Below are 26749 nucleotides of genomic sequence, written 5' to 3'. Positions count from 1 at the left end.
GTGGCAGACCATGTGTAACAACACCTGCACAGGATCGGTACATCCGAACATCACACCTGCAGGACAGGTACAGGATGGAAATAACAACTACCCTTGTTACACCAGGAACGCGCAATCCCTCCATCAGTGCTCAGACTGTCCGCAATAGGCTGAGAGAGGCTGGACTGAGGGCTTGTAGGCCTGTTGTTAGGCAGGTCCTCACCAGACATCAGGGGCAACAAAGTCGCCTATGGGCACAAACCCACCGTTGCTGGACCAGACAGGACTGGCAAAAAGTGCTCTTCACTGACAAGTCGCGGTTTTGTCTCACCAGGGGTGATGGGCGGATTTGTGTTTATCGTCAAAGGAATGAGCGTTACGCCAAGGCCTGTACTCTGGAGCGGGATCGATTTGGAGGTGAATTGTCTGTCATGGTCTGAGGCGGTGTGTCACAGCATCATCGGACTGAGCTTGTTGTCATTGCAGGCAACGCTGTGCTTTACAGAGAAGACATCCTCCTCCCTCATGCGGTACCCTTTCTGCAGGCTCATCCTGACATGACCCTCCAGCATGACAATGCCACCAGCCATACTGCTCGTTCTGTGCGTCATTTCCTGCAAGACAGAAATGTCAGTGTTCTGCCATGGCCAGAGAAGAGCCCGGATCTCAATCCCATTGAGCACGTCTGGGTCCTGTTGGATCGAAGCGTGAGGGCTAGGGCCATTCCCCCCCCCCCCAGAAAATTCTGGGAACTTACAGGTCTGTTCAGGGACACATTATTCAATTTCTGTTAGTCACGTTTTTGGAACTTGTTCAGTTTATGTCTCAGTTGTTGAATCTTATGTTCATACAAATATTTACACATGTTAAGTTTGCACAGTTGACAGTGAGAGGATGTTGCTGAGTTTATGTCAGAATGCTAATCATTGACATCAGCTCAGCATTCAACACCATAGTGCCCTCAAACTCATCACTAAGCTAAGGAACCTGGGACTAAACACCTCCCTCTGCAACTGGATCCTGGACTTCCTGATGGGCCGCTCCCAGGTGGTAAGGGTAGTTAACAACAAGGGGTGTGTGCTCAGTCCCCTCCTGTACTCCCTGTTCACTCACGGCCAGGCATGACTCCAACACCATCATTAAGTTTGCAGATGACACAACAGTGGTAGGCCTGATCAACGACAACAATGAGACCACCTATAGGGAGGAGGTCAGAGACCTGACCATGTGGTGCAAGGACAACAACCTCTCCCTCAAAGTGATCAAGACAAAGGAGATGATTGTGGACTACAGGAAAAGTTGGACCGAGCATGCCCCCATTCTCATGGACAGGGCTGTAGTGGAGCAGGTTGAGAGCTTCAAGTTCCTTGGCGTCCACACCAACAAACTAACATGGTCCAAGCACACCAAAACATCTTCCCCCTCAGGTGACTGAAAAGATTTGGCATGGGTCCTCAGATCCTCAAAAGGTTTTACAGCTGCACCATCGAGAGCATCCTGGCGGGTTGCATCACTGCCTGGAATGGCAACTGCTCGGCCTCCGACCGCAAGGCACTACAGAGGGAAGTGTGTTAGGCTCAGTACATCACCGGGGCCAAGCTTCCTACCATCCAGGACCTTTATACCAGGTAATGTCAGAGGAAGGCCCTAAGAGTTGTCAAAGACTCCTGCCACCCTAGTCAAAGACTGTTCTCTTCGCTACCGCACAGCAAGTGGTACCGGAGCACCAAGAGTAGGTCCAAGAGGCTTCTAAACAGCTTCTATCCCCAAGCCAAAAGACTCCTGAACATATAATCAAATAGCTTCCCAGACTATTTGCATTGCCCCCCCCCTCCATGCTGCTGCTACTCTGTTATTATCTATGCATAGTCATTTTAATATCTATACCTACAGTTGAAGTCAGAAGTTTACATACACCTTAGCCAAATACATTTAAACTCAGTTTTTCACAATTCCTGATATTTAATCCTAGTAAAAATGCCCTGTCTTAGGTCAGTTAGGATCACCACTTTCTCAAGACATCGGTCAGGAAGTTAAAACTTGGTCGTAAATGGGTCTTCCAAATGGACAATGACCCCAAGCATACTTCCAAAGTTGTGGCAAAATGGCTTAAGGACAACAAAGTCAAGGTATTGGAGTGGCCATCACAAAGCCCTGACCTCAATCCCATAGAAAATGTGTGGGCAGTACTGAAAAAGCGTGTGTGAGCAAGGAGGCCCACAAACCTGACTCAGTTACACCAGCTTGGTCAGGAGGACTGGACCAAAATTCACTCAAATTATTATGGGAAGCTTGTGGAAGGCTACCCAAAACGTTTGACCCAAGTTAAACAATTTAAAGGCAATGCTACCAAATACTAATTGAGTGTATGTAAACTTCTGACCCACTGGGAATGTGATGAAAGAAATAAAAGCTGAAATAAATCATTCTCTACTATTACTCAGACATTTCACATTCTTAAAATAAAGTGGTGATCCTAACTGACCTAAGACAGGGAATTTTTACTAGGATTAAATGTCGGGAATTGTTAAAAACTGAGTTTAAATGTATTTGGCTAAGGTGTATGTAACCTTCCGACTTCAACTGTATACTGTAAACCTTAATATGCTCTAATGTACAATTTGTGTTTACAGTCAGCAATCCAGTAGGACCTGTGGTGTTGATGGTGGTAGAGACTGGACCTCTGGCCCCGGATTGCAGTTCTTGACACAAACCGGTGTGCCTGGCACCTACTACCGTACCCCATTCAAAAGATACTTATATATTTTGTCTTGCCCCTTCATCCTCTGAATGGCACACATACACAATCCATGTCTCAATTGTCTCAACGCTTAAAAATAATGATTTAACCTGCCTCCTCCCCTTCATCTACACTGATTGAAGTGTATTTAACAGGTAACTTCAATAAGGGATCATAATTTCACCTGGTCAGTCTATGTCATGGAAAGAGCAATCATTCCCACAATCTCCTGTTTCTGCCCCACGCTTCAGAAACAGGAGATGGCTCCTGCTCTATGAACCCTTCCAGCTCCTGCAAGGCCCATCATTTACATAACACAATACAGTTTAAATTACAATACACAGCCATTTTGATATATTTTGTGTTTTCACAGAAATAGGTTATGATCAATGATATCAAAAGCTGCACTGAAGTCTACCAAAACCGCTCTATCAATTGATTTCAGCCAATCATCAGTGCAGAGCATTTTGAGTGCCCTTCCTTGTAAGCATGCTGAATGTCTGTTGTTAATTTGTTTTCTGTAAAATAACTTTATTTTTATTTTTTTTTGTATCTAAAAGCATGGGAAGCACTGGTAAAAGGATGATTGGTCCGCTGTTTAAGCCATTAAAGGGTGCTTTGCCATTTCTGGGCAGTGGAATGACCTTAACCTTCCTCCGGGCCTAAGGGCGCACACCGTCTTCTAGGATTAAATTGAAGATTAAATTGAAGATGTGGCAAACAGGAGTCTCAATGTATTCCACTACCAATCTCAGCAATTTCCCATCCAGCTTGTCTTTATATATAGATACCAACACTCACCTCTTCCACACCCACTTTGCTGAACTCAAAACTACAGTGCTTGTCTTTCATTATTTGGTCCGTTAAGCATGAATATGAAGGCTCAGCGTTTGTTGTTTGCATGTCATCCCTAACTTTATCTTGTCAACAAAAAAGTGACCTCATGGTTACCCCACGAATACAGACAGGGTCAGGATTTGCATTCACCACGAGAGGTACAGTGCCCTCAGAAAGTATTATTCATGCCCCTTTACTTATTCCACATGTTGTTGTATTACAGCCTGAATTCAAAAGGGATTCAATAATTGTTTTCTCACCCATCTACACACAATACCCCACAATGACAAAGTGAAAACATGTTTTTTTTTTAAACGTGTGTGCATTTATTGAAAATTAAATACAGAAATATCTAAATTATTCACACCCCTGAGTCAATACTTTGTATAAGCACTTTTGGCAATAAGTCTATGAGAGCTTTCCACACCTGGATTGTGCAACATTTGCCCATTATTCTTTTCAAAATTCTTTAAGCTCTATCAAATTTGTTGTTGATAATTTTCAGGTCTTGCCAAAGATTAAAAAAAACAACAACAATTTAATCAATTTTAGAATAAAGTTGCAACGTAACATGTGGAAAAGGGGGTCTGAAACTTTCCGAATGCACTGTATATGGTTGGTATTTACAGTTTTTATTTTCTGCCCAGCAAAAACACCATCTTCAACTATTCATTGTCTACAATTTAGACAACAATTAGTTGAATGAGGAATTAGTGAAAGGCTGGAACAAAAACGTGTAAACTATTGTCATGTGTACAAAAAACCTGGGTTCGATCCCAGGCTGTGCCCGGGAGTCCAATAGGGCAGCACACAATTGACCCAGCGTCACCCGGGTTAGGGAAGGGTTTGGCCGGGCGCTCTAGTGACTCCTTGTGGCGGGCAGGGCGCCTGCAGCTGTCTTCGGGTGTCAGTTAAACAGTGTTTCCTCCAACCCATTGGTGCAGCTGGCTTCAGGGTTAAGCAAGCGGGAAGCACCGATTGGTGTGAGCTGAATTGAGCTGAATATTGATCAAATTCACCTTGTCCAAGAGAGATTTACATGGTTATCAAAACATCACACCAGGGTAACGCTACACGAAACACAGCCCTTATTATAAATGTTATTGAAATCCCCAATGGGAAAAATGAATGATTGGAACCATTTCCCTGTTTGACCGCTAGGTTTTAGGGGTATAATGACACTGCCACCACAGATGGAACAATGAACCAGATATTTCACCAGATCTATTAATGTGAAGCATCCGGTTGGCATTTCCACTCACTTCCAAATATGGTTATGAGAGGAAGCCCAGTGGCCAGAAGTGGGAGAAGATGGAGCAATATGGATTTTCCAGCAAATTTCCTCATCTATTAAACATTTGATCTCCATTCTGTTTCCTGAACTAGAATCTGTAACAAACAGAGTGGATTGTGTTTTGTAGACTTTACTCTTTGCCAAAGTTTCCCCCCAAAATGCGTTGTTTAGAATTTATTTATTGCACGAGCGCACTTCAGACTAGGCGTCCCCTAACGGAAATAGGCAAATAAGTGCTAGAACGCACCAATAGGATCTCACTAGCTTGTGCTTGGCTCTGCTTGCCTCCTTGCTTGTTCTGCCCACTATGACTCATTTGCCTCCCTCGGAAACGACAGGCTCTGGCCTATCTTGGGTTAGTATATAGTATAGAAATATTGGTCTCCACTGTGGGGGTTAGTGGGTTGGGACCTTTTATTTTATAACGTGTAATGGACTCACACTCCAGTCCAATTGGTGGCGGTAATGCAACTTTTTGGTAGCCAACCGCCATTTAAAACCCAGACAAGTACGGATGTAAACATGACCAAGAACCATTTTGTCGTTAGGGTTTTTATTTAGACATTAACACGATGGAATTCAAAATATTACTAATTTAACTGCTCAGCATCACAAACTTACGCCAGTTAGTATTTCATTCGCGTTGGAGATAGGACTTGGTTGATAAAAGCTGGCGTTACATGGATAACATCTAACGTTAGCAAACAATGGCCATGGTTTTTCACACTGAAATCGCCTCCATTATGGAGGTGCTAGCGAATGCAGCCGTGGCAGAAGTCTGTAAACTCGTAGACGACGACTATGCAGTGTTTCGTTTGGAAATAACTCAAAGCCAGAAAGAAAACAGGGCATTGCGGAGGAAACTACAGCTACTGGAACTGAAGGTATCACGGGAGCGCGCAGAGAGGACAACGCGAGAGCGCGCACTCTCCAAACGTCCCAGTAGTGTCAAGATGATCGACGGATACAGAGGAATGGAAAGAGGTACATTTTGCAGAAGGCCGAGGCAGCGGAGCCACCTCTGCACATGTGTGACTAGATGTTAACCATAATTGGATGTTAACCATAATTGGGTCTTGGTCAGTTTTTGGATAGTATGCAATAATTCCCCTGATTTACTTAGCTATCTTGCACAAAGAAACGATCATATTCTAACCATATTCTTGATTTACTGCATTTACTAATTGAAAACAATATGATGAATGAAACATAATTAATCAATCTAGAAAGAATATATCAAGAAGTTATGCAAAGTGTAACCTTACATCCTGGCCAATTCTAGACCCTGTCAAAACTCAACATTGTACAATATAGCATTGGCAGGAACTAACTTAATCATGCCCCCCCTCTCAGGTGAAGGACATCTCACTGGAGGCCACAGGAGCTTTGTGAAGCCAGTGGGACACAATACATGGAGAGATGACCAACCAATCACTGTTGATGAGGGGAGTGGAACCTCAATCCAGCACGTTATCATGATAGAGGTTTGTGTAACAGTGCATCAAATGTGGCCAGTTTATTTCAGAAAGGCACCTCACCTTTTCACTTGCTTACATGTACATCCTCATTTATCTTCCATAGCAGAGCTTGTGAGACTTCCCTATGACATTGTTATCCAATTCTACACATGTACCGGTAATAACCTCCTCTCTTGTGTCAGGATGCAGATGCAGAGGCTGCAGGTCCTAGAGGATCGTCCCTGGTCAAGCAGGAGAGGACTGAAGAAGAGAACACACAACACAACATCATGGAGGTCAGTGGCACGCTGAACGCCATCCTAATGTCAGAGACTTTAACTGTAACACACAGGCTCTCTCTTGCACACCGGATCTGTCCACGGATTAGACCCAGAAGGGCTGGGGAGACTGGGCTGTCCTCCTGCTCCCGGCTCAGAGTATCTACTGGTATTTCACCAGAGCCAAAGGGCTGTTAATTCCTGTGTAGATGGTGATGCGTTATACACTGGTGTTGATGATCTGTCTTGTTTTTACACTAAATAGATGGACCCTGACCACATATCCTTGGGTTTAAAGACAGACTGATCTTTCTAGAGGGGACTGGAACTAGTACAGTAGTAGTGTATACTCTGAAGGGTGTCTAGATAAGAAAGGGGAGGGTCTGGTCATAGATGAAGTGACTGAGAAAGTGGAGGGCGACATTCCTTCCACATGGAATGCAGATAGCCACCTAGGAGATGAGACACTCACAGGACAGAGACTTCTTAGACTACATGAAAAGCTTAGCTTTACATGGCCTTTTCGATCAAGCATTGAACTCAAAAGACAGGGCTAGAGCCAAGGTTCCGGGAGAGGAAGCCACATCGGGTGGTAGTAAAGATAAACGGTTTCTCTGCATGTTCTGTAACAAAGGCTTCAGCTGCTCCCAGAAGGTGGTTCCACCAGTAGTTCCACACGGGAGAAATCCTTCAGCTGTACCCAGTGTCACATGCACTTAGCCCAGGCTGGCAACCTGAAGAGGGTCCACACTAGAGAGATCCTACAGCTGCCCCCTGTGTGAGAAGAGGCTCTCCCACCAGCACCTTCTGAAGATGCACCTGAAGGTCCACATGGGGAAGAGACCGTTTGCCTGTGGGAAGAGGTTCTTAGACCAAAATAGTTTCACTTTGTCATTATAGGGCATTGTGTGTAGATAGATGAGGAATAGTTTAAAAAATGTAATCCATATTAGAATAAGGCTGTAACAAAACGTGGAAAATGTCAAGGGGTCTGAATACTTTCCAAAGGCGCTGTAGTGTATTAATGACACCTTGAGCTGTCCTAACCAGTTAAGAGTTACCAGCAGGTGCCTTGATAATAGAAAAATGCAATCAGTGGTTCCTGTGCCACATGTAATTGCTTTGGAGTTGTTGAAGGAATGTTAATATTGATACATACATAAATGATCTAGACCTACATGCAACAATACATTTTGTTATTTTAAAATGATTTCACATGAGCCCTATTTCACATGATATGCCTAAATTCTTATAACCACATAGGCTAATAAAGAATCACATATTTTTTTATTTTATTATTTAAGTAACCTACATGTTATTTTAAGATATCCCTTTGGAGTGCAATATCATGTTAAAAAAATATAGCTAAATGGGGAATGCCTTTTAAGTTGTGAAATTGAAGGCATCTAGGGTCTATGTTCAATTTGATTGTGTTCGAGGAAAATTCTAGATCTTTCAAACGTTTTATGCAACGCTTTCGGCAAGTGATTTTATGCCAACTGTGCTAAAGCGAGTTGCGTAGCCTAGTGGTTAGAGCGTTGGACTAGTAACCGGAAGGTTGCGAGTTCAAACCCCCCGAGCTGACAAGGTACAAATCTGTCGTTCTGCCTCTGAACAGGCAGTTAACCCACTGTTCCCAGGCCGTCATTGAAAATAAGAATATGTTCTTAACTGACTTGCCTGGTTAAATAAAGGTAAAAAAAAAACAGCAGTCACAGCAGAGTGTGTTGATATAACAGTATAATTATATAAATTATTCTTCAACCATCAGCTTATGCATGCCAACATATTTGCCAAGAATTAAGAGTAGGGAAATATATTTTATCAGACAAAAATGAGATCAAACGTTTTACCATTGGAACATGTGATGTACAGTCACATTCACCGTGGTTGTGTGAAGCTTGCACAGAGCCCATATCCACAAACCATCTCAGAAAAGGTCGAAGGAATCATTTTAAAACCTGTTTTCAGACCCCAAAACAATCCCAGCTCAGAGTAGGTTTTTAGGATGATGTTCTTGACACTGCCCAGACAAAATCTGAGCCAGGATTAAAATGAACTCATAAAAGTTTCTCTGCTGGTAATCACAACAGTTGGAGTTACTGCAAAGGAAAGCTGGTGATGACGCTCATTAACATTGTTGCAAATGATAGTTTATACCCTGTCACAATGAGGCATCGCCAGCTTTGAATGTTATAGCACGCTTCAGACTACAACGGTGAATGTAACTGTCCGTCAAATGTTGCAGTGGGAAACCGTTTTATAACATTCACCTGACAAGATAACTTTGCCTTCTCTTAATTCTTTCCTTATGTTGGCATCCATAATCTTCTTCTTTTGATATTTTTTATAACGTGATAGGCATATTGTACTGAATCATACAGTATGGTTGTTAAAAGTAGAATTTTGACCTGACAGGTATGGCATATCAAGAAGCTGATTAAACCGCATGATCATTACACAGGTGCACCTTATTCTGGGGACAATATAAGGCCCTTCTCTAAAATGTGCAGCATTGTCAAACAACACAATGCCACAGAGAGTGTGCAATTGGCATGCTGACTACAGGAATGTCCACCAGAGCTGTTGCCAGAGAACTGAATGCTAATTTCACTACCATAAGCCGCCTCAAAAGTTGTTTTAGAAATTTTGGCAGTACGTCCAAATGATGTGAACAGAGTGCCCCGTGGTGGTGGGGTTATGGCATGGGCAGGCATAAGCTATGGATAATTAACACAATTACATTTTGTCTACTGCAATTTGAATGCACAGAGATACTGAGACGAGATCCTGAGGCTTATTGCCGTACTGTTTTTCTGCCACCATCACCTCATGTTTCAGTATGATAATGCACAGCCCCATGTCACAAGGATCTGTACACAATTCCTGGAAGCTGGAAATGTCCCATTTCCCATTCATGGCTTGCATCCTCACCAGACATGTCACCCACCCATTGAGCACGTTTGGGATGCTCAGGATCAACGTATACGACAGCATATTCCAGTTCCCGCCAAAGTCCAGCAACTTCGCACAGTTATTGAAGAGAAGTGGGACAACATTCCACAGGCCACACTCAACAGCCTAATCAACTCTATGTGAAGGAGATGTGTCGCGCTGCATGAGGCACATGGTCACACCAGATACTGACTGGCTTTCTGTTCCACGGCCCTACCTTTTTTTTTAAGGTATCTGTGACCAACCGAGACATATCTGTATTCCCAGTCATGTGAAATCCATAGATTAGGGCCTAATACATTTATTTCAATTGACTGATGTCTTTATATGAACTGTAACTCAGTAAAAAAAAAATGTTGCGTTTTTGTTCAGAGTAGATTATTTAAGGGTTGATCATGTAGAAATATCAAAATATTCTATCAACTCCAAAGCAATTGCATGTGGTGCAGGAGCCACTGACTCTCTGCCTTTTCTTATAATCAAGAAACCTGCTGATAACTCTTAACTGGTTAGGACAATTCATGAGGGGTCCTAAATATCTGTTGACTAGAAGAGGCTTCATGCAGAGCTTTTTATTTTTACCCATAAGAGTAGGAGTAAAATGTGTCTATTCTCAGCACAACCAATTTTATAGTCTAAGATGCTTTGTGGATACAAACCCTAATCTTGATTAATGTTGTCTTAATAGTGGGACCATGCCTTTGAATTAGCAAACCAATACTTAAATGTAAATGTAAATGTAATTAGCAAACCAATAGTGTCAAGTGATCAAAACAACTAGCATGATTGCATAGTATCAAATCAACTAACATTTGCATAGTACTCATAGCAATCCCTCATTGCCCAATCAGAAGATGCTCCATAGCAAGGTGCTCATATCAGATTTATTGATCCAACATCCTCTCACTCTGTATCTCTTACAGTCAGTAGACATGGAGGATGGGAAGCCTGATCTGCTGCTGGTCAAAGAGGAGACGATAGAAGACGAACAAGAGGGTATTAACCTGTTGAGTGGACTAAAGATGGGTGAGCAAGGTAAGGAAGAAATACATATATGCACCTGTGATGCACCTGGCTATTATTATTAATTTATTTTCTTCATGCATAAAATGAAATCAATAAACCATATGTTTACATACAAAAACACAATGTATGAACTTGATCAAGTAATTAAGTCAAACTCCCTATGTAGTTTTCTCTGCCATGTTTTTAAGATCTATTTTCTAACCTTTTCCTGAGGTGGTTGGCTGGAGGCTAACAGAGGAGACTGGGCTGCCATCTTGGATTCCCAGACCCAGACAAGTGCGGTCAATGGCCCGGGGGACGACATTACTGAGCAGGCCAGGACTAGAGGTGACAATGTGGAGGTCAGTGGATGGGACAGTGTCTTCAACACTGGGCTGGGGAACAACAGTGTTAACCACAACCAGAAACAGACTGTCGAACACAAAACAACAACCGAATTTAGTCTCCGTGACAACAGACTGGCTGAGACCAGGGCAAGTAGTAGATTTTGTCTGCGGGGACAGGGAGGTGTTGGTATGCAGCTGGAGAGAACAGACACTGACTCGGCTAGCGATGCTCCGTCTTGCTCCTATAGTTGTGATTCAGAGAGACTGATGGCACCTCAGGTTAACCCCCTAACAGGTGCTGCCTTCAGCCTGCCTTCTATAGGATCTATCAACTGGAACATGGATCCTGAGACAACACAGACACTCCCTGGCCTTCATCCTCCTCACACTCTCCTTATGTTAAACCAGACCTCAGACAATGCCAGTGCCTCAACCTTAAATGGCTGCACAAGCCCATTGACAAATGACAGTATTAGAGATGGAATCAGTAAAGGTGGCAGCGCCAAAGAAAAGCGCTTTCCGTGTTCATTTTGTGGGAAAGCCTTCCGTTTGCCCAAACAGGTGGAGATCCACCAGAGGATGCACACAGGGGAGAAACCTTTCGGCTGCCACCTGTGCCGGGCCAGTTTTTCAGACTCGTCAAACCTGAAGAGGCACCAGAGAGTCCACACAGGGGAGAAACCCTACAGCTGCCCACAGTGTGAGAAGAGGTTCTCCCGCCAGCACCATATGAAGATGCACCTGAAGGTCCATACAGGAGAGAGGCCGTTTGCCTGTACTCACTGTGGGAAGAGGTTCTCAGAGAGGAGCTACCTCAGGGTACACCAACAGAAAATGCACACGGCCCATGTATAGTAATATGTAATGTTGTACTACTACTTAGTACTAATTCTGTTGGTTTTGGATATAGTAGGGAAGTGGATGAGGTGAACTGAACTGAATAAATAATGAGTATGATGAGACATAGAAGATCAGAGGTTAGCAACAGGATTTGGATGATTTGTTTTTGGTTAAAAACAAAAAAAGACCAGGAATTCAGCTGAAAGTTTTCCCACAAATAAATAAATAAAAAGTATCTCAATGTTATCAAGGTATGAAATTCTTGTTCTTTTTCAATACAATCTCTTTGGGCTTAGTTGTGGTCATTTTGCAGTGTACAAATTACAATTATTTTCCATCCCCCTGACCATTCGCTCCGAGAAAGATTCAGCCCGCAGCTGAGTCTAGTTGCCTACCCCTGGAGTAGATGATATCGTCATGGTTGGGGTATTCTAAAATGCTTCATTGATGATTTGGACAACCTTGTCCTGTTGTGTTGATGCTGATGTTTTTATGAGGAAATGATAATGCCTTAATTCATGTTTACTTATACTGATCATGACAATGGGGTGAAACTCCAGGACAACAGTTGTGATTGTTTATTTTACTTTGTCCTGTCCTGTTTTTAGGTTATGTATTTTTGTTTACATGACAGCAATTTCTTTTGTTTTAATTGAGCGCCATTTAGGTTAGGCTATTTGATCGGAGAAACCTGCATTATGTAAAAAGTGTCTGTCTCATTACATTGTCATACATTTTATCTCCAGCCTGTAGACTACAGAAAAGGCTATACGCACGCTTTCTACCATATCATAGATCTGCTGCATGATTTATGTTACATTTTTTTAGCCGAATGTTGGTTGAGCGCTGCAGAGATGCATCTTTCCAACAGCACCCTGGAGAGGTGCGCTGGGAATGAACAAGCTAAATATTTTACGCCCCTGCCTTTGATAAAGTGGGCACTGCTTATCAAAGCGTGGCATCACCGCTCACCTAAAAAGCCCATATGCCACTGGTTGAGAGAAATTGTCATTGTTTTGTGGCAGAATTATGTGAGGTTTTATGTGTTGGTGTTGGAGGTGCGTCTTGGTCTGTTTAGCTCAGAAAATTCCACCCTCATCAATCTCCCGCCATAGGCGGCCCCCTAATCCTGCCTAATGAGTGGGCAGGCCATGCCTATATCATAATCACATCAATAAATTGGTTATAACAAACTCTGAACACCGTAACACCAAAATGGATGCAGAGGACATGACAAATAAACTCAAAAGGGGAAAATATTTACAGGTTGCTCAGGAGGTAAAGGGAAAGTGGATTAAATGTGACTAGTTGTGGAAAATACTGGAGATCAAGAAAACAGAGGTAAGGAGCCAGCACTGCGTGCAAATTATGTGCGGTAAAGTATAAGCGTACCAGAGTCTGTAACTTAAAAAAAAAAGTTTTATTACAGTAAAGACTAAAAACATTTTCATTAATTCGTGAATGCAATTTCCGAAATGGAATGGTTTATTGTTTAAGCTAATTATTTAAGGCTCGCTTTATTTGACAATTGAAACGCTTGAATGCATTTCAAATCATGAATGACTCGTATGCTGTGTGATGACATGAACGAGTGAAGGATTGACTGATACAGTAGCCTGTAGAAGTGTTGAAATGCAGTCCTAAGTAAGTTATGGTATTTAAGATTAAACAGGCCTATAGCTTGACGGTGGTTATACAAGGCTGCTATGCTAATCCTACTAATGATAATGACATGACTTATTATTATTATAATAATAGTAATAATGAGATCAAGAAAAATGAGTATTATAAAAAAATGACAATTTGGTACAGTGTAAACACTCAATTATAAATAATACCAGAGGCTGTTCTAATAAACAAAAATTGTAAAGCCTTTATTACAGCAACGCAAAGATTAAAACAGGCATCTCGTTGCGTAGCCTCACGGAATCAGTAGGCTATTAAACATTCATACCGAAAACAGAAGCAGGCTCTGTCTCATTTCTGTAGGTATATTGATGATTTTTAAAGCTAGGCACATTTAACAGTTAGGCTATTGATTATTAACCTAATTAAGTTTGGGTTTCCTCCTCACTTTCCTTAAGACAATAAGGCAAGGGCTGTTTTCTCATTTCCTCATTCTGCTGCTGCCTCCTGCATTGTTCTCAACACCAATATGCTGGTTAACTTTGCTATTATGCACATAGCAACATGGTCTAGGAAAAGAAGCCAATTCAACAGTGCACTGATGTGTTTCAGAACCATGGACAGCAACCGCTATTAGAGAAAGCTCATTTGTTATTATTTGTATTATTGTTGCACCATTGTTTATGTTATATAACCACATACAATTTCAGTAACACACCTTAGACTGATGGACTGTGCTTCCACCACAGCCTCCACAATGGATCAGTCCACTCAGCGTGAATCAGACAGGTGTCTTGTACACCATGATATATACAGCACCAGTCAAAAGTTTGGACACACCTACTCATTCCAGGGTTTTCTTTATTTCTACTACTTTCTACTTTGTAGAATAAAAGTGAAGACATCAAAACTATGAAATAACACATATTGAATCATGTAGTAACCAAAAAAGTGTTAAACAAATCAAAATATATTTTATATTTGAGACTCTTCAAAGTGGTGTGGGGGGGGGGGTATTAGTATTAGGAATGGTGTTTCTAATGTTTGGTATACTCAGTGTAAGTATTCGTGTATTGCTACTACTGTACTGTCGAAGGAATTATCCTAAGCCTCAATGATGGCCAACATAAAGTTAGCAAGTTATTGAGTTCATTATCCTTATTTCTGAGGCTATATATTGTATATTAATATTGGCTATTTGGGTGGGAGAGGGAATGTTCCTGGGTGAAAGGTAGACTAGTGGTTAGAGTGTTGGGCCAGTAACTGAAAGGTTGCGAGTTCGAATCCCCGAACCTGAAAAATCTTTCGATCTGCCCTTGAGCAAGGCTCCAGGATCGCTGTCAATAATGTCTGAACCCTGGCTGCGACTTGACTCTCCAAGGGTGTTTGTTTTTAATTTATCCTTTATTTTACCAGGTTGACTGAGAACACATTCTCATAAACAGCAACGGGGAATAGTTACAGGGGAGAGGAGTGGGGATGAATGAGCCAATTGGAAGCTGGGGATGATTAGGTGGCCATGATGGTATGAGGGCCAGATTGGGAATTTAGCCAGGACACCGGGGTTAACACCCCCTACTCTTACGATAAGTACCTTGTGTCATGAAGCTAGCCCTTTCAGTGAATCAGCTAGCAGAGATGTGAACAACCCCTCCCCCTCCTCTCTTGTTAAGAGGGGCCTCATTTATGACTTTACAACCACGTCATAAATTCTTGTCAAAAGTTGTCTCAATTCAATTCAAGGGCTTTATTGGCATGGGAAACATGTGTTAACATTGCTAAAGCAAGTGAGGTAGATAATATATAAAGTGAAATAAACAATAAAAATTAACAGTAGACATCACACATACAGAAGTTTCAAAACAATAAAGACATTACAAATGTCATATTATATATATATATATATATATATATACAGTGTTTTAACAATGTACAAATGGTAAAGGACACAAGATAAAATGAATAAGCATAGATATGGGTTGTATTTACAATGGTGCGTGTTCTTCACTGGTTGCCCTTTTCTCGTGGCAACAGGTCACAAATCTTGCTGCTTTGATGGCTCTCTGACCATGCAGTATGGGAGAGAGAGGGTCACAGTAGAGCAAAGGAACTCTCCGCAAAATACTCCTACCTCCCCGAATTGGAGAATTAAACATTGTTCCTAATTTAGAGACACTGTCCTTTTCTTTGTTTGTTATAATAGCAGTGTAGGCTATTGTTGTAATACCACGTAGTTCCAGCCCCGTCAGTACGCCCTTCACACACACACTCACAGCCCAGTTCAGTCCGTTGACTGTCTCTGTATCTCCTTTTTCTAATTGGGGGAAATCCCATGGGCTCTGTTGTCTACAACAGAGGAATGTGAACTAAACTCATGACCACATGCTCTGCTGAAATGCAGTACCTTTATCAAATTCAACTATCTGAATAAATAATTTGTTGCTGTTTTGCATTATATTGTAACATGCTGTTAGATACCTGCAAGGGATAAGAGAGTTGGGTGTGGATAATCTTTCGACCATGAGTTAGCAAGCCGGAAATGTCAGAGTTTCCAAGTTCCGACTAGCACCTGAACGCTGCATTATTCATGCTTATTCTTGCTGGCTTCTCAGTGGTCTGCTAACGTTAGCTAACAATGGCTAACTGTATGATTTTACACACTCAAATAGCCTCCATCATGGAGGTGCTGGCGAATGCAGCCGTGGCAGAGATCTGTAAACTCGTAGACGACGACTATGCAGTGTTTCATTTGGAAATTTCTCAAAGCTGGAAAGAAAACAGGGCAGAGCCCCACCTGTTTTGAGCCCAACCTGTTGAGCAAAAACAGTTGGGGCTCTTTTTTTTGTGCCTGTTTTGCATGTTACTTTGGCATTAATACATGTCACATATCAGTTTGCAAATAAATAATTGAGTTAATAAAGCTGCATACAAACATGCTTTCTTCAGTAAGGCAGCTCCAAAATGCAGGTGCTTCAGCCTAGCTCAGTGCTTTCTGTGATGGTTAGTCAGCCAGTGGAAAATACAGAGTGTAGGGGTTGGTAATGTTCTCTAGTTGCGCCATGATTGGCTCAGTGTTCTGTCACTCATGGGGATACTATGTCACCGCAAAATCTAAGGGTAGAGCTGGAAAATTCAAGCCCCTTGGGTGCTGCAATAGAGTTACATTATAAGTGCCTATCCAAGAAGGCTCATATGAAGAGAAATTATAGATAAAACTTATCGGTGCTCATTGGCCATTGGACATAAACATTGCTCAAGTTGAAAATCGCAAATTCAACAATGAGTGGTTTGGAAGGAATCAGTGGCTAACTGCAAGCATTGCAAAGCAATCACTAGCCTGCTATTTAGTGGAGTGGGTGTGTGGTCCAAGTCTGGGTTTAAGGGTCTCTTTACCAAGCTTAAAATGATAAATATTCAACATTGGCCATTCTGTCAATCCAGCATGACTTCTGCCCTGCTGGAGACTCAGAACAGGGAAATCTCAGACTTCAGAGAGTTCAAGATAACTGGGAACTCGGGGAAAAAATTAGCTCCGACTGGGAAAATACATTTTGAATGGTCATCTAGCTCAGAATTGCAAGTCGGGAACTCGGGCATCTTTCTAGAGCACCAACCTGAATATCACTGATGTCATCATGATTCGACATTGTTTTTTTTCCGAGTTCCCAGTTGTCTTGAAAGCACCATAAATCCAGAGAATGCCAGACTTTGATGACAAAAGTTTCCCATGAAATACCGCTGCGCCACATTCCTGTTCAAGTGAGAACAGCACAACTAGTCCAAAAATGTCTTGTATGCTGATGCATACATTATGTAATATGCCAGGTGATATGTATACTGTACCTAAGAAAGTAATACTCAGCCTATGTTGTGTATTAAGCTGTTAGTATCCCATGTGCCTCAACCTAATAATTTGGTCTCTTTTCCCCTCGTAACTTATCCTACTGTTCTGACTTGGTGGTGCACATGTAGCCTATAGCCTGTTTTAGAGAAATGTCATGATCAAATATTGTAAAAGCTTTCATTGTCAGCTTATATTTCCTTTTTATGCCCCACCAAGTTTTACATGCTAAAATCTCCACTGGAAACAATATATCCACCTAAAAGTATAATTACATCAAATTTACAAAGCGCTGGTAATGCAGAACCATGTTAGCATCGTGCACGTATTTTCATCTTGTGCGCATGTTTCACGTGCTAGAAATCTGTACGCAATACCAGTGCATAATTTAGCGAGCCACCTACTATGTTGGATAGAAACAGGATTTTAAAAAACAGAACAGATGTTAGGGGGTAAAAATACTGAACAAAAATATAAACGCAACATATAAAGTGTTGGTCCCAAGTTTCATGAGCTGCAATAAAAGATCCCAGAAATGTTCCATATGCACAAAAATATTATTTCTCTCAAATGTTGTGCCAAAATTGGTTTACATCCCTGTCAGTGAGCTTTTCTCTTTTGCCAAGATAATCCACCATCTGACAAGTGTGGCATATCAAGAAGCTGATTAAACAGCTTGATTATTACACAGGTACACCTTGTGCTTGGGACAATAAAAAGCCACACTTGTCAATGTGCAGTTTTGTCACAGAACACAATGCCACAAATGTCTCAAGTTTTGAAGGAGCATACAATTAGCTGGCTGACTGCAGGAATGTCCACCAGACCTGTTGTCAGAGAATTGAATGTTCAATGTTGTTTTTGAAAAATTGGCAGAACGTCTAACAGGCCTTACAAACGCAGACCATATGTAACCACGCCAGCCTAGCACCTCTCCATCTGGCTTCTTCACCTGTGGGATTGTCTAAAACCAGCCACCCGGACAGCTGGAACTGTGGGTTTGCAAGTGGGTTTGCAAAAACTGTCAGAAACCATCTCAGGGAAGCTCATCTGCGTGCTCGTCGTCCTCACCAGGGTCTTGACCTTACTGCAGTTTGGTGTCGTAACCAACTTCAGTAGGATAATGCTCACCTTCGATGGCCACTGGCACGCTGGAGAAGTGTGCTCTTCACGGATTAATCCCAGTTTCAACTGTACCAGGCAGAATTCAGTGTGTATGGCATTGTGTGGGCGAGCGGTCTGCTGATGTCAATGTTGTGAACTGAGTGCCCCGTGGTTGCGGTGGAGTTATGGTATGGGCAGGCATAAGCTACGGACAACAAACACAATTGCATTTTATCGATGGCAATTTAAATGCACAAGGATCTGTAACGAGATCCTGAGGCCCATTGTCGGGCCATTCATCCGCCACCATCACCTCATGTTTCAGCATGATAATGCACGGCCCCGTGTCGCAAGGATCTGTACACAATTCCTGGAAGCTGAAAATGTCCCAGTTCTTCCATGGCCTGCATACTCACCAGATATGTCACCCATTAAGCATTTTTGGGATGCTTTGGATCGACGTGTTACCGACAGCGTGTTCCAGTTCCTGCCAATATCCAGCAATTTTGCACAACTATTGACGAGGAATGGGACAACATTCCACAGGCCTGATCAACTCTATGCGAAGGAGATGTTGTGCTGTATGAGGAAAATGGTGGTCACACCAGATACTGACTGGTTTTCTGATCCACTCCCTTACTTAAAAAAAAGGTATCTGTGACCAACAGATGCATATCTGTATTCCCAGTCATGTTAAATCCACTTTTATACTATTTTTTGGGACTGATATCCTTACATTAACTGTAACTCAGTAAAATATTTTTATTGTTGCATGTAGCGTTTATATTGTTGTTCAGTATATTTGGTGTTACCTTAGATTGTAAACTGTCATGGTCCAAAAATAGAGATTCAATGGTGTAAAGATGGAGAGTGGTCTGTCTGTGATAAAGAGATGCTTTGCCTTTTTGACACCACACTCCACAAAACAAGTCCTACAGGCTGTAGTTTTATCTTATCTTGATTATTGTTCATTCAAAGACTCAATCCTGGACACTCTTACTGACAGTTGTGGCTGCTTTGCGTGATGTAACGTTGTCTCTACCTTCTTGCTCTTTGTGCTGTTGTCTGTGCCCAATAATGTTTCTACCATGTTTTTTGCTACTACCGTGTTGTGCTGCTGCCATGTTATGTTGCTACCATGTTGTTGTCATGTTGTCTTGCTGCCATGCTTTGTTGTCGCCTTAGGTGGTGTGTTGTCTCTCTTGCCGTGATGTGTTTTGTCCTATAATTTGATTGAATTGATTTTTAATCCCAGCCCGTCCCCGTAGGGGGCCTTTTGCCTTTTGGTAGGCCGTCATTGTAAATAAGAATTTGTTCTTAACTGACTTGCCCAGTTAAATAAAGGTTAAATAAAATAAAAGTATGGTCAAGTCCTGCAGGCTCTAGTTTGATCCTATCTTGATTATTGTCCCGTTATGTGGTCAAGTGCTGCAAAGAAGGACCGAGTTAAGCTGCGACTGGCCATGAACAGAGTGGCACTTTTTGTTCTTCATTGTAATCTGTGGGCTAATATCAATACTCTGTATGCCAGTCTCTCTTGTCTAAGAGTTGAGAAATGACTGCATCACTTCTAGTTTTTATAACAAACATGAATGTGTAACAAAATTCCACATTGTTTGCATGGTGAACTTACACACAGCACTGACACACACACACTTACCACACCAGACATACCACCATGGTTCTTTTCACAGTCCCCAGGTCCAGAACAAATTCAAGGCAACGTACAGTATTGCACAGAGCCGGGATTGCATGGAACTCCATTCCATTTCATACAGCGCAAGTGAACAGCAAACCTGGTTAGCAAAAAACAAATAACTCAACACCTCACGACACAACGCCTCCCCCATGTCACCTACCTGTTGTGTGGATGCACGCACGCATGCACACACATTTTTCGTTGTGTTGGACCCCGGTAAGACTAGCTTTCGCCATTGGTGTTGGCTAATGGGGATCCTAATAATAAATGTAAAATATCCTCCTCACGATAACCACAGTATCTTTCAAGCTCAGAGCAGAATTGTTTAGAAAGAACAGTGTGTTAGCAAGAACATAGTAGAACAAAAAATGTATGACTTTATTCCATTTACATCACCTCAGCAAGGTAACTATTCAACTGTCCTTCTTCGAGCCTAGGATTCCTGTCTCTGAAAACAGTTTACGCAAACCCATTTCAAATGACAAGTTAACAAAAGGGTTAATGAGGGGCATGTGGTTAATTACCATCCTAAACAGTTTGAAGAGCAATCCAGTCACTCTGCAATCTCAAGTACAGGTGCACATTCGTTCATGTTTAATATTTTACCCCAGTCATCACAAGACCTGAAGCCTTCAGGCTATTGACATGGTGACGTACGTCAGTATAAATACAGCTAACTTTGAGTGTGACTTGTTTTGCCTGGCTACCCAAACGCTATGCCAAACGCTCCGCAATGAGTCTGGATCGGAGTACCTCCCTGACAACTCCTAAAACGCAAACACATTCTAACTGTTCCGATTGGCCCCAGAAACTGATGGGTTGGGCCAAAGCCAGAACACACATTGGGTAAAGCTGCTTTTTGAAAATTCATCATTGTCTTTGACACTGACTGGTTAGAAATGATCCAATCGCTGATGACTTTGTTTTGTAAAACACCCCTCATTTTGACGTCACCACAAACGACTTCAATGATGGCAGTTTCAGACTGAAGCATGTAGCGAACGATAGATCATCGGAACAATTCTGTTTGATCCGTCAGGCAATGACTTGTGTGGCTGAGGAAGTCCATTATTGTTTGCTACAACCATGGAAGATGCATAACAATAATACACATAAAAGACATGGGAGATGAAAGTTGATAGAGGGGAGGATGACAAATATCTGATTATGGAGAAATCCAACCTACTACCCAGTGCCATGGGAGGACTATAGGGGAAAGGGACACAGTAGAGGTTGTTTTTGGACCTCTTCATCTCAACAGACCTGGCTTGTTATAAAGATGTTATAAAAAGAGGGTGTATTTTGATTTTTAGTAAATAAAGGAACAGGTACAACCTGATTGTGTGTGTGTGAGTGTGTATGGGGGGGGGGGGTATTATAACAGTTATAAAACAAATAGGGACATATTTATTATGAATAGAACATAAGCAAAACCAAATTCAGAGGGGGAATACAGTGTTACACTTCAGTAACATGGCAGTGTTTTGGCTATGCCAGCACACCAAACAACATGTCTGTATCATGTGAGAATGTGAGTTTACCCAGATGCTCAACTGAGGGACTTGGTAATCCCCCTAAAACTCCAGGACATTTCACATGTGAAATCTAATATTTCAGCTAAATAATTGTTTCCAGACATCCCCTGTGTACATCTCAAGACACAATGCTATGATTTCTCCCTGTTGTGGACACTCCTATGTCTGATAAGGTAACTCAGGAATGAGAAGCTCTTGTAACATAATTTGCACTTGAAGGGCTTCTCCTTGATGTGAATGGTCTGGTGCTTCTTCACATAGGTCGCCTTAGCAAAGTGTTTCCCACATGTGGGGCAGGTGTATGGCTTTTCTTCGTCCGTGCTAACGCTAGGCCTCCCACGTTGTGATCCAATGACACCAGAGGAGGTAGAAGCAGGAGCCACCACCCTCAGGTGGTTAGTGTTTGAGCTCCCTCCTTGACCTCTAGCCATTGTTTGGGTGTTGTTTGGATTGTGTGCTGTGTTATAGGCTAGGAACCTCTTGTGGTGAACGCCCACCCTGACCCTGTCTGTATTGGTGGGGTAACCATGAGGTAACTGAGGAAGGCTAGACCCAGGTCCAGGACTTCTATGAACCCAGTCAACAGGCATTAGATGAGACCCTGAAGAAGAAGACAGACTTCCTGTTAGACTATCACCAGGGGGGTCTCCCACCACTCTCTGTGAAGGCTGAAGCTCAGGGTGACCTGCTCTGTTCATCATGGATACTGTGGTGTTTGTTTCATAGGAACAGGAGGGTCCATCTATATCAGCCCCAGGCCCTGCATTATCCCTGCACTGAGACTGTGAAGAGAAGGGTCTGGGCTGCAGACTGGATCCCAGACTGGAGCCTCTGTCTCTCTGATGACCACCAGGACTGTTGTTCAGTCCACCTGTCCACTGGTTGTGTTCTGTGTATTGGTGGAGTCTCAGCCCCTCGCGATTCGGTCCCCGTTCCGACTCGGGAAGGAAGAGCGATGGCTCCTGATTTAGGGTCCTGATCAGGAGCCAAGGTTTGTGACCAGCCACCTCAGAGGCCCAGTCTCTCCTGCCAGCAACACCAGATATCCTCAGGTCTTCATGGACTGCAGACTGTGAACACAAATTGTACAGAAGTGCATAAAAAAATGTTTATTAAATAAACTCTTTGCTGTACACACAGAAACATGATCAAACGTTAACCACAGTCAAATCCGTCTCTGACACTGATACAAGCACCTAACAGTATGGAGCCATTGGGAGTTTATTATAAAAATGTCTATATGCATTTATTCAATAATTAAGTTTTAACGTTTTGGTTTGACTGATAAGAGAAACTCAGTCCCTGTAATAATACAAAAATAACCAAGTCAGTCAGCACAGAGTCAATTTTGTATTTAATTTCAACAAAATGGTCATACACTCACATAACGTGAAGTACAGTACTATTATTGCACAAAAAACGATACGTGACAAAAATAATAACTTTTCTCACTATGGTAACGCTTGACATTTTCTGTAAATCTGGTTCCCTCACTTTGATCAAATTCTGTAGCTCAGTTGGTAGAGCATGGCGCTTGTAACGCCAGGGTAGTGGGTTCGATCCCCGGGACCACCCATACGTAGAATGTATGCACACATGACTGTAAGTCGCTTTGGATAAAAGCGTCTGCTAAATGGCATATATTATTATTATTATTATTAATTGTAGAATACTTTGGGAAAAGTTCAACATTACATAAATCTTCATGTCAAGTAAACACAAATTAAGGCACTATAATTTCCTCATTATAAAACACCAGCATCAAACAATAGGTCAGGGTTGTCACTTTTCAAGAGTGTAGAATTTTTACAGACAGCATCACACCAACCATTACTACATCATCTACTCTGCTTCATCATACTAATATTTTCCTCAATTCACCTACTTTACATATCACTATACTCTATACATGGGCCATGTGCATTTTTGCTGGTGTATCCAGAGGTACATCTCATTCCGAAATCAAGGGCACTAATATGGAGTTGGTCCCCCTTTGCTGCTATAACAGCCTCCACTCTTCTGGGAAGGCTTTCCACTAGATGTGGAACATTGCTGCAAGGACTTGCTACCATTCAACCACAAGAGCATTCGTGAGATCAGGCACTGATGTTGGGCAATTAGGCCTGGCTCGCAGTCGGCGTTCCAATTCATCCCAAAGGTGTTCGCTGGGGTTGAGGTCATGGCTCTGTGCAGGCCAGTCAAGTTCTTCCATACCGATCGACATTCCATTTCTGTATGGACCTCGCTTTGTGCATGGGGGCACTGTCCTGCTGGGACAGGAAAGGGCCTCAAACTGTTACCGCAAAGTCTAGAATGTCATCATTGTATGCTGTAGCGTTAAGATTTACCTTCACTGGAACTAAGGGGCCTAGCCCGAACCATGAAAAACAGCTCCAGACCATTATTCCTCCTCCACCAAACTTTACTGTTGCCACTATGCATTGGTGCAGGAAGCTTTCTCCTGGCATCCACCAAACCCAGATTTGTCCATCGGACTGCCAGATGGTAAAGTGTGATTCATCACTCCAGAGAACGCGTTTCCACTGCTCCAGAGTCCAATGGCGGCGAGCTTTACACGACTCCAGCAGACGTTTGGCATTGTGCATGGTGATCTTAGACTTGTGTGCGGCTGCTCGGCCATGGAAACCCATTTCAATAAGCCCTCGGTGGAACAGTTCTTGTGCTGATGTTGCTTCCAGAGGCAGTTTGGAACTCGGTAGTGAGTGTTGCAACTGAGGACAGATGATTTTTATGCGCTTCAGCACTCGGTGGTCCCGTTCTGTGAACTTGTGTGGCCTACTACAACTTCGCTGCTGAGCCTAGACGTTTACACTTCACAATAACAATGCTTACAGTTTACTGGGGCAGCTCTAGCAGGGCAGAAATTTGACTAATTTACATTTTGGAAAGGTGGCATCTTATGATAGTGCCATGTTGAAAGTCACTGAGCTCTTACACAAGGCCATTCTACTGCCAATGTTTGTCTATGGAGGTTGCATGGCTGTGTGCTCAATTTTATACACCTGTCATAACGGATGTGGCTGAAATAGCCTAATCCACGAATTTGAATAGGTGTCCACATACTTTTGTATATACAGTGAGGCTCCTCTGAAAACGTGCAGTACCTACAAGCGAATGGCCTCTCTCTTGTGTGGACCTTCAGGTGCATTTTCAGCTGGTCGTGCTGATGGGAAAATCATTCCTCACACTTGGGCAGCCTAAGGGTTTCTCTTGTATGGACTTCCAGGTGCCTCTTCAGGTTGGATGAGTGTGAAAAACTGGCCTGGCATAGTTAGCAGCCTAGTGTCTGTGTTGTTGCAGGGTCCATGTTCCAGTTAATAGATCCTATAGAAGGGGGTTGTTAGGGGGTTAACCTGAGGCGCCATCAGTCTCTCAATCACAACTATAAGAGCAGGACGGAGAATTACTAGCTGAGTCTGTGTCTGTTCTCTCCCGCCGCGTACCAACACCTCCTTGTCCCCGCAGGCCAAATCTATGCCTCACTCTGATCTCAGCCAGTCTGTTGTCATGGAGACTAAATTCAGTTGGTGTTTTGTGTTCGACTGTCTGTTTCTGGTTAACAGTGTTGTTCCCCAGCCCAGAGTTGAGGATGCTGTCCCATCCACTGACCTCCACTATGTCACCTCTGGTTCTGCCCTGCTCAATGATGTCATCCCCCGGGCCCTTGGCTGCACCCGTCTGGGTCTGGGAATTCAAGATGACTGCCCAGTCCCCTCTGTTAGCCTCTGACCAACCATCTAGAGGAAGAGGTTAGAAAATAGACTAAAAACATGGAAAATAACTCTACATAAATTGTCTGTCAATTACCTGGTCAAGTTCATACATTATAATGTGTGTTTTTCTATGTAAACATAAGTTGCATTGATTTCATTTTATGAATGAAGACAAGAATAATAGCCAGGTGCATCACTATTCCTAGATCACTAGATCTGTTACTGTATGGAGGCTATATGTACTTCTCCCTTACCTTGCTCCCCCATCTTTAGTCCACTCAGCAGGTCAATGCTCTCTGGTTCGTCTTCTATTGTCTCCTCTTTGACCAGCAGCAGATCAGGCTTCCCATCCTCCATGTCTACTGACTGTAAGAGATACAGAGTGAGAGGATGTTGGATCCAGAAATCTGATATGAGCATCCTGCAATGGAGCATCTTCTGATTGGGCAATGAGGGATTGCTATGAGTACTATGCAAATTTGTTAGTTGATTTGATACTATGTGCTAATAACTTGATTATTTAACACTTAATGGTTTGGTCATTCAAAGGCATGGTCCCACACTTAAGACAAAATTAAGAGCCTCAAAGTAAGTGTACCTATCAAGGATCAGGTCCCCACCTGTCTATAGTCTTACTCATTATTATCGAAAGGGTTTAAACTGATCCTAGATCAGCACTCCTACTCTGAGAGGCTTTGTGGATACGGGACCTGACCTAATACCATTCAGACAGTAGTTCACAGTGGGCTCACCTCAATGAGACTGTGTGTGGTCCTGTGCTGCTCAGCTGGTTCCTCTGTGGGTTCAGGAGGAGGTGTAATCTGGTTGTCCTCCATGACCATGTTCCCCTCAGGGTTCCCCAGACCCTCCTCCTTCACCAGCAGCACCTCTGGACCCTCCTCCTCCTGGAAGAGACAGGTGATACAGATTACACAGACATACACTCCCTCAGGTAAATACACACAGATAATTAACACATTTTCAACATGGAGTCTTTACCCATCCTCACTACATGAGTCCAATACTGTAGTTAGAGAATGAATTCATTGTTGTTAAACCCATCATGGTGGACATAAATATGTTGTGGGTAAAAACAAGTCAGCTATGATCAGCTAAGTCAAAAGTCATCATACAAACCTGACTAAACTATTTTGACATGTACAGTAGGTGTTTGTTAGAGTGTGGGTATATTTAGTAAGTGTATGATGGTTATAAAGCGCTGTCAGGTTTATGCAGAATAGGGTGAGATCAGAGGTGATGTATACTAAGGAGAGTCTCAATGAAAGTCAGAATGAACAGTCCCATTTTGTGTTTATTAAAACAGAAACAAGTTCTAAATACACCATATGAAAACCACATACACGTTTCTCTGCGTGCCTGGCAAACATCTTATCTCGGATGTCGGCCCACCCCCTCAAGTTCAACCTCGACAAGACGGAGCTGCTTATACTGCAGGGGAAGGCCTGCCAGCTCCAATA

The 26749-nt window shown here is 42.6% G+C and overlaps 2 protein-coding genes across 3 annotated transcripts in view; one reads left to right on the top strand and one right to left on the bottom strand.

Annotated features, from left to right (window-relative positions):
• Positions 1-5237: 5237 nt before the first annotated feature.
• On the top strand, positions 5238-13620 carry LOC124001662. Its single transcript, XM_046308652.1, has 5 exons — positions 5238-5834; positions 6204-6334; positions 6511-6603; positions 10464-10575; positions 10780-13620. Exons 1-5 carry the CDS (start codon positions 5558-5560, stop codon positions 11745-11747), a joined length of 1581 nt encoding a protein of 526 aa, XP_046164608.1. The 5' UTR covers positions 5238-5557; the 3' UTR covers positions 11748-13620.
• Positions 13621-20356: 6736 nt separating this feature from the next.
• Positions 20357-26749, bottom strand: part of LOC124001614 (gastrula zinc finger protein 5-1-like) — a 532153-nt gene continuing 525760 nt past the window's right edge. For both annotated transcript variants that reach the window (XM_046308560.1, XM_046308559.1), the window contains exons 4-7: positions 26024-26176; positions 25526-25637; positions 25168-25295; positions 20357-22607 (exon numbers count right to left, since the gene is read on the bottom strand). In XM_046308560.1, the coding sequence (XP_046164516.1) occupies positions 21669-22607; positions 25168-25295; positions 25526-25637; positions 26024-26176 (1332 nt within the window). In that variant the 3' untranslated portion in view covers positions 20357-21668. The remainder of the gene's footprint in view (positions 22608-25167; positions 25296-25525; positions 25638-26023; positions 26177-26749) is intronic.

The sequence above is a fragment of the Oncorhynchus gorbuscha genome, linkage group LG17, assembly GCF_021184085.1.
Source record: "Oncorhynchus gorbuscha isolate QuinsamMale2020 ecotype Even-year linkage group LG17, OgorEven_v1.0, whole genome shotgun sequence".
Taxonomy (NCBI): Eukaryota; Metazoa; Chordata; class Actinopteri; order Salmoniformes; family Salmonidae; genus Oncorhynchus; species Oncorhynchus gorbuscha.
This window is presented reverse-complemented; position numbering and strand designations above follow the sequence as displayed.

What these genes read in the sequence shown, in the direction of transcription:
- LOC124001662 (XM_046308652.1), top strand. Translation starts at nt 5,558, where the DNA reads ATGGCCATGGTTTTTCACACTGAAATCGCCTCCATTATGGAGGTGCTA. An exon ending in AGCACGTTATCATGATAGAG is followed by an intron (nt 6,335 to 6,510) that starts GTTTGTGTAACA and finishes CTCTTGTGTCAG; the next exon opens with GATGCAGATGCAGAGGCTGC. An exon ending in ACTAAAGATGGGTGAGCAAG is followed by an intron (nt 10,576 to 10,779) that starts GTAAGGAAGAAA and finishes CCTTTTCCTGAG; the next exon opens with GTGGTTGGCTGGAGGCTAAC.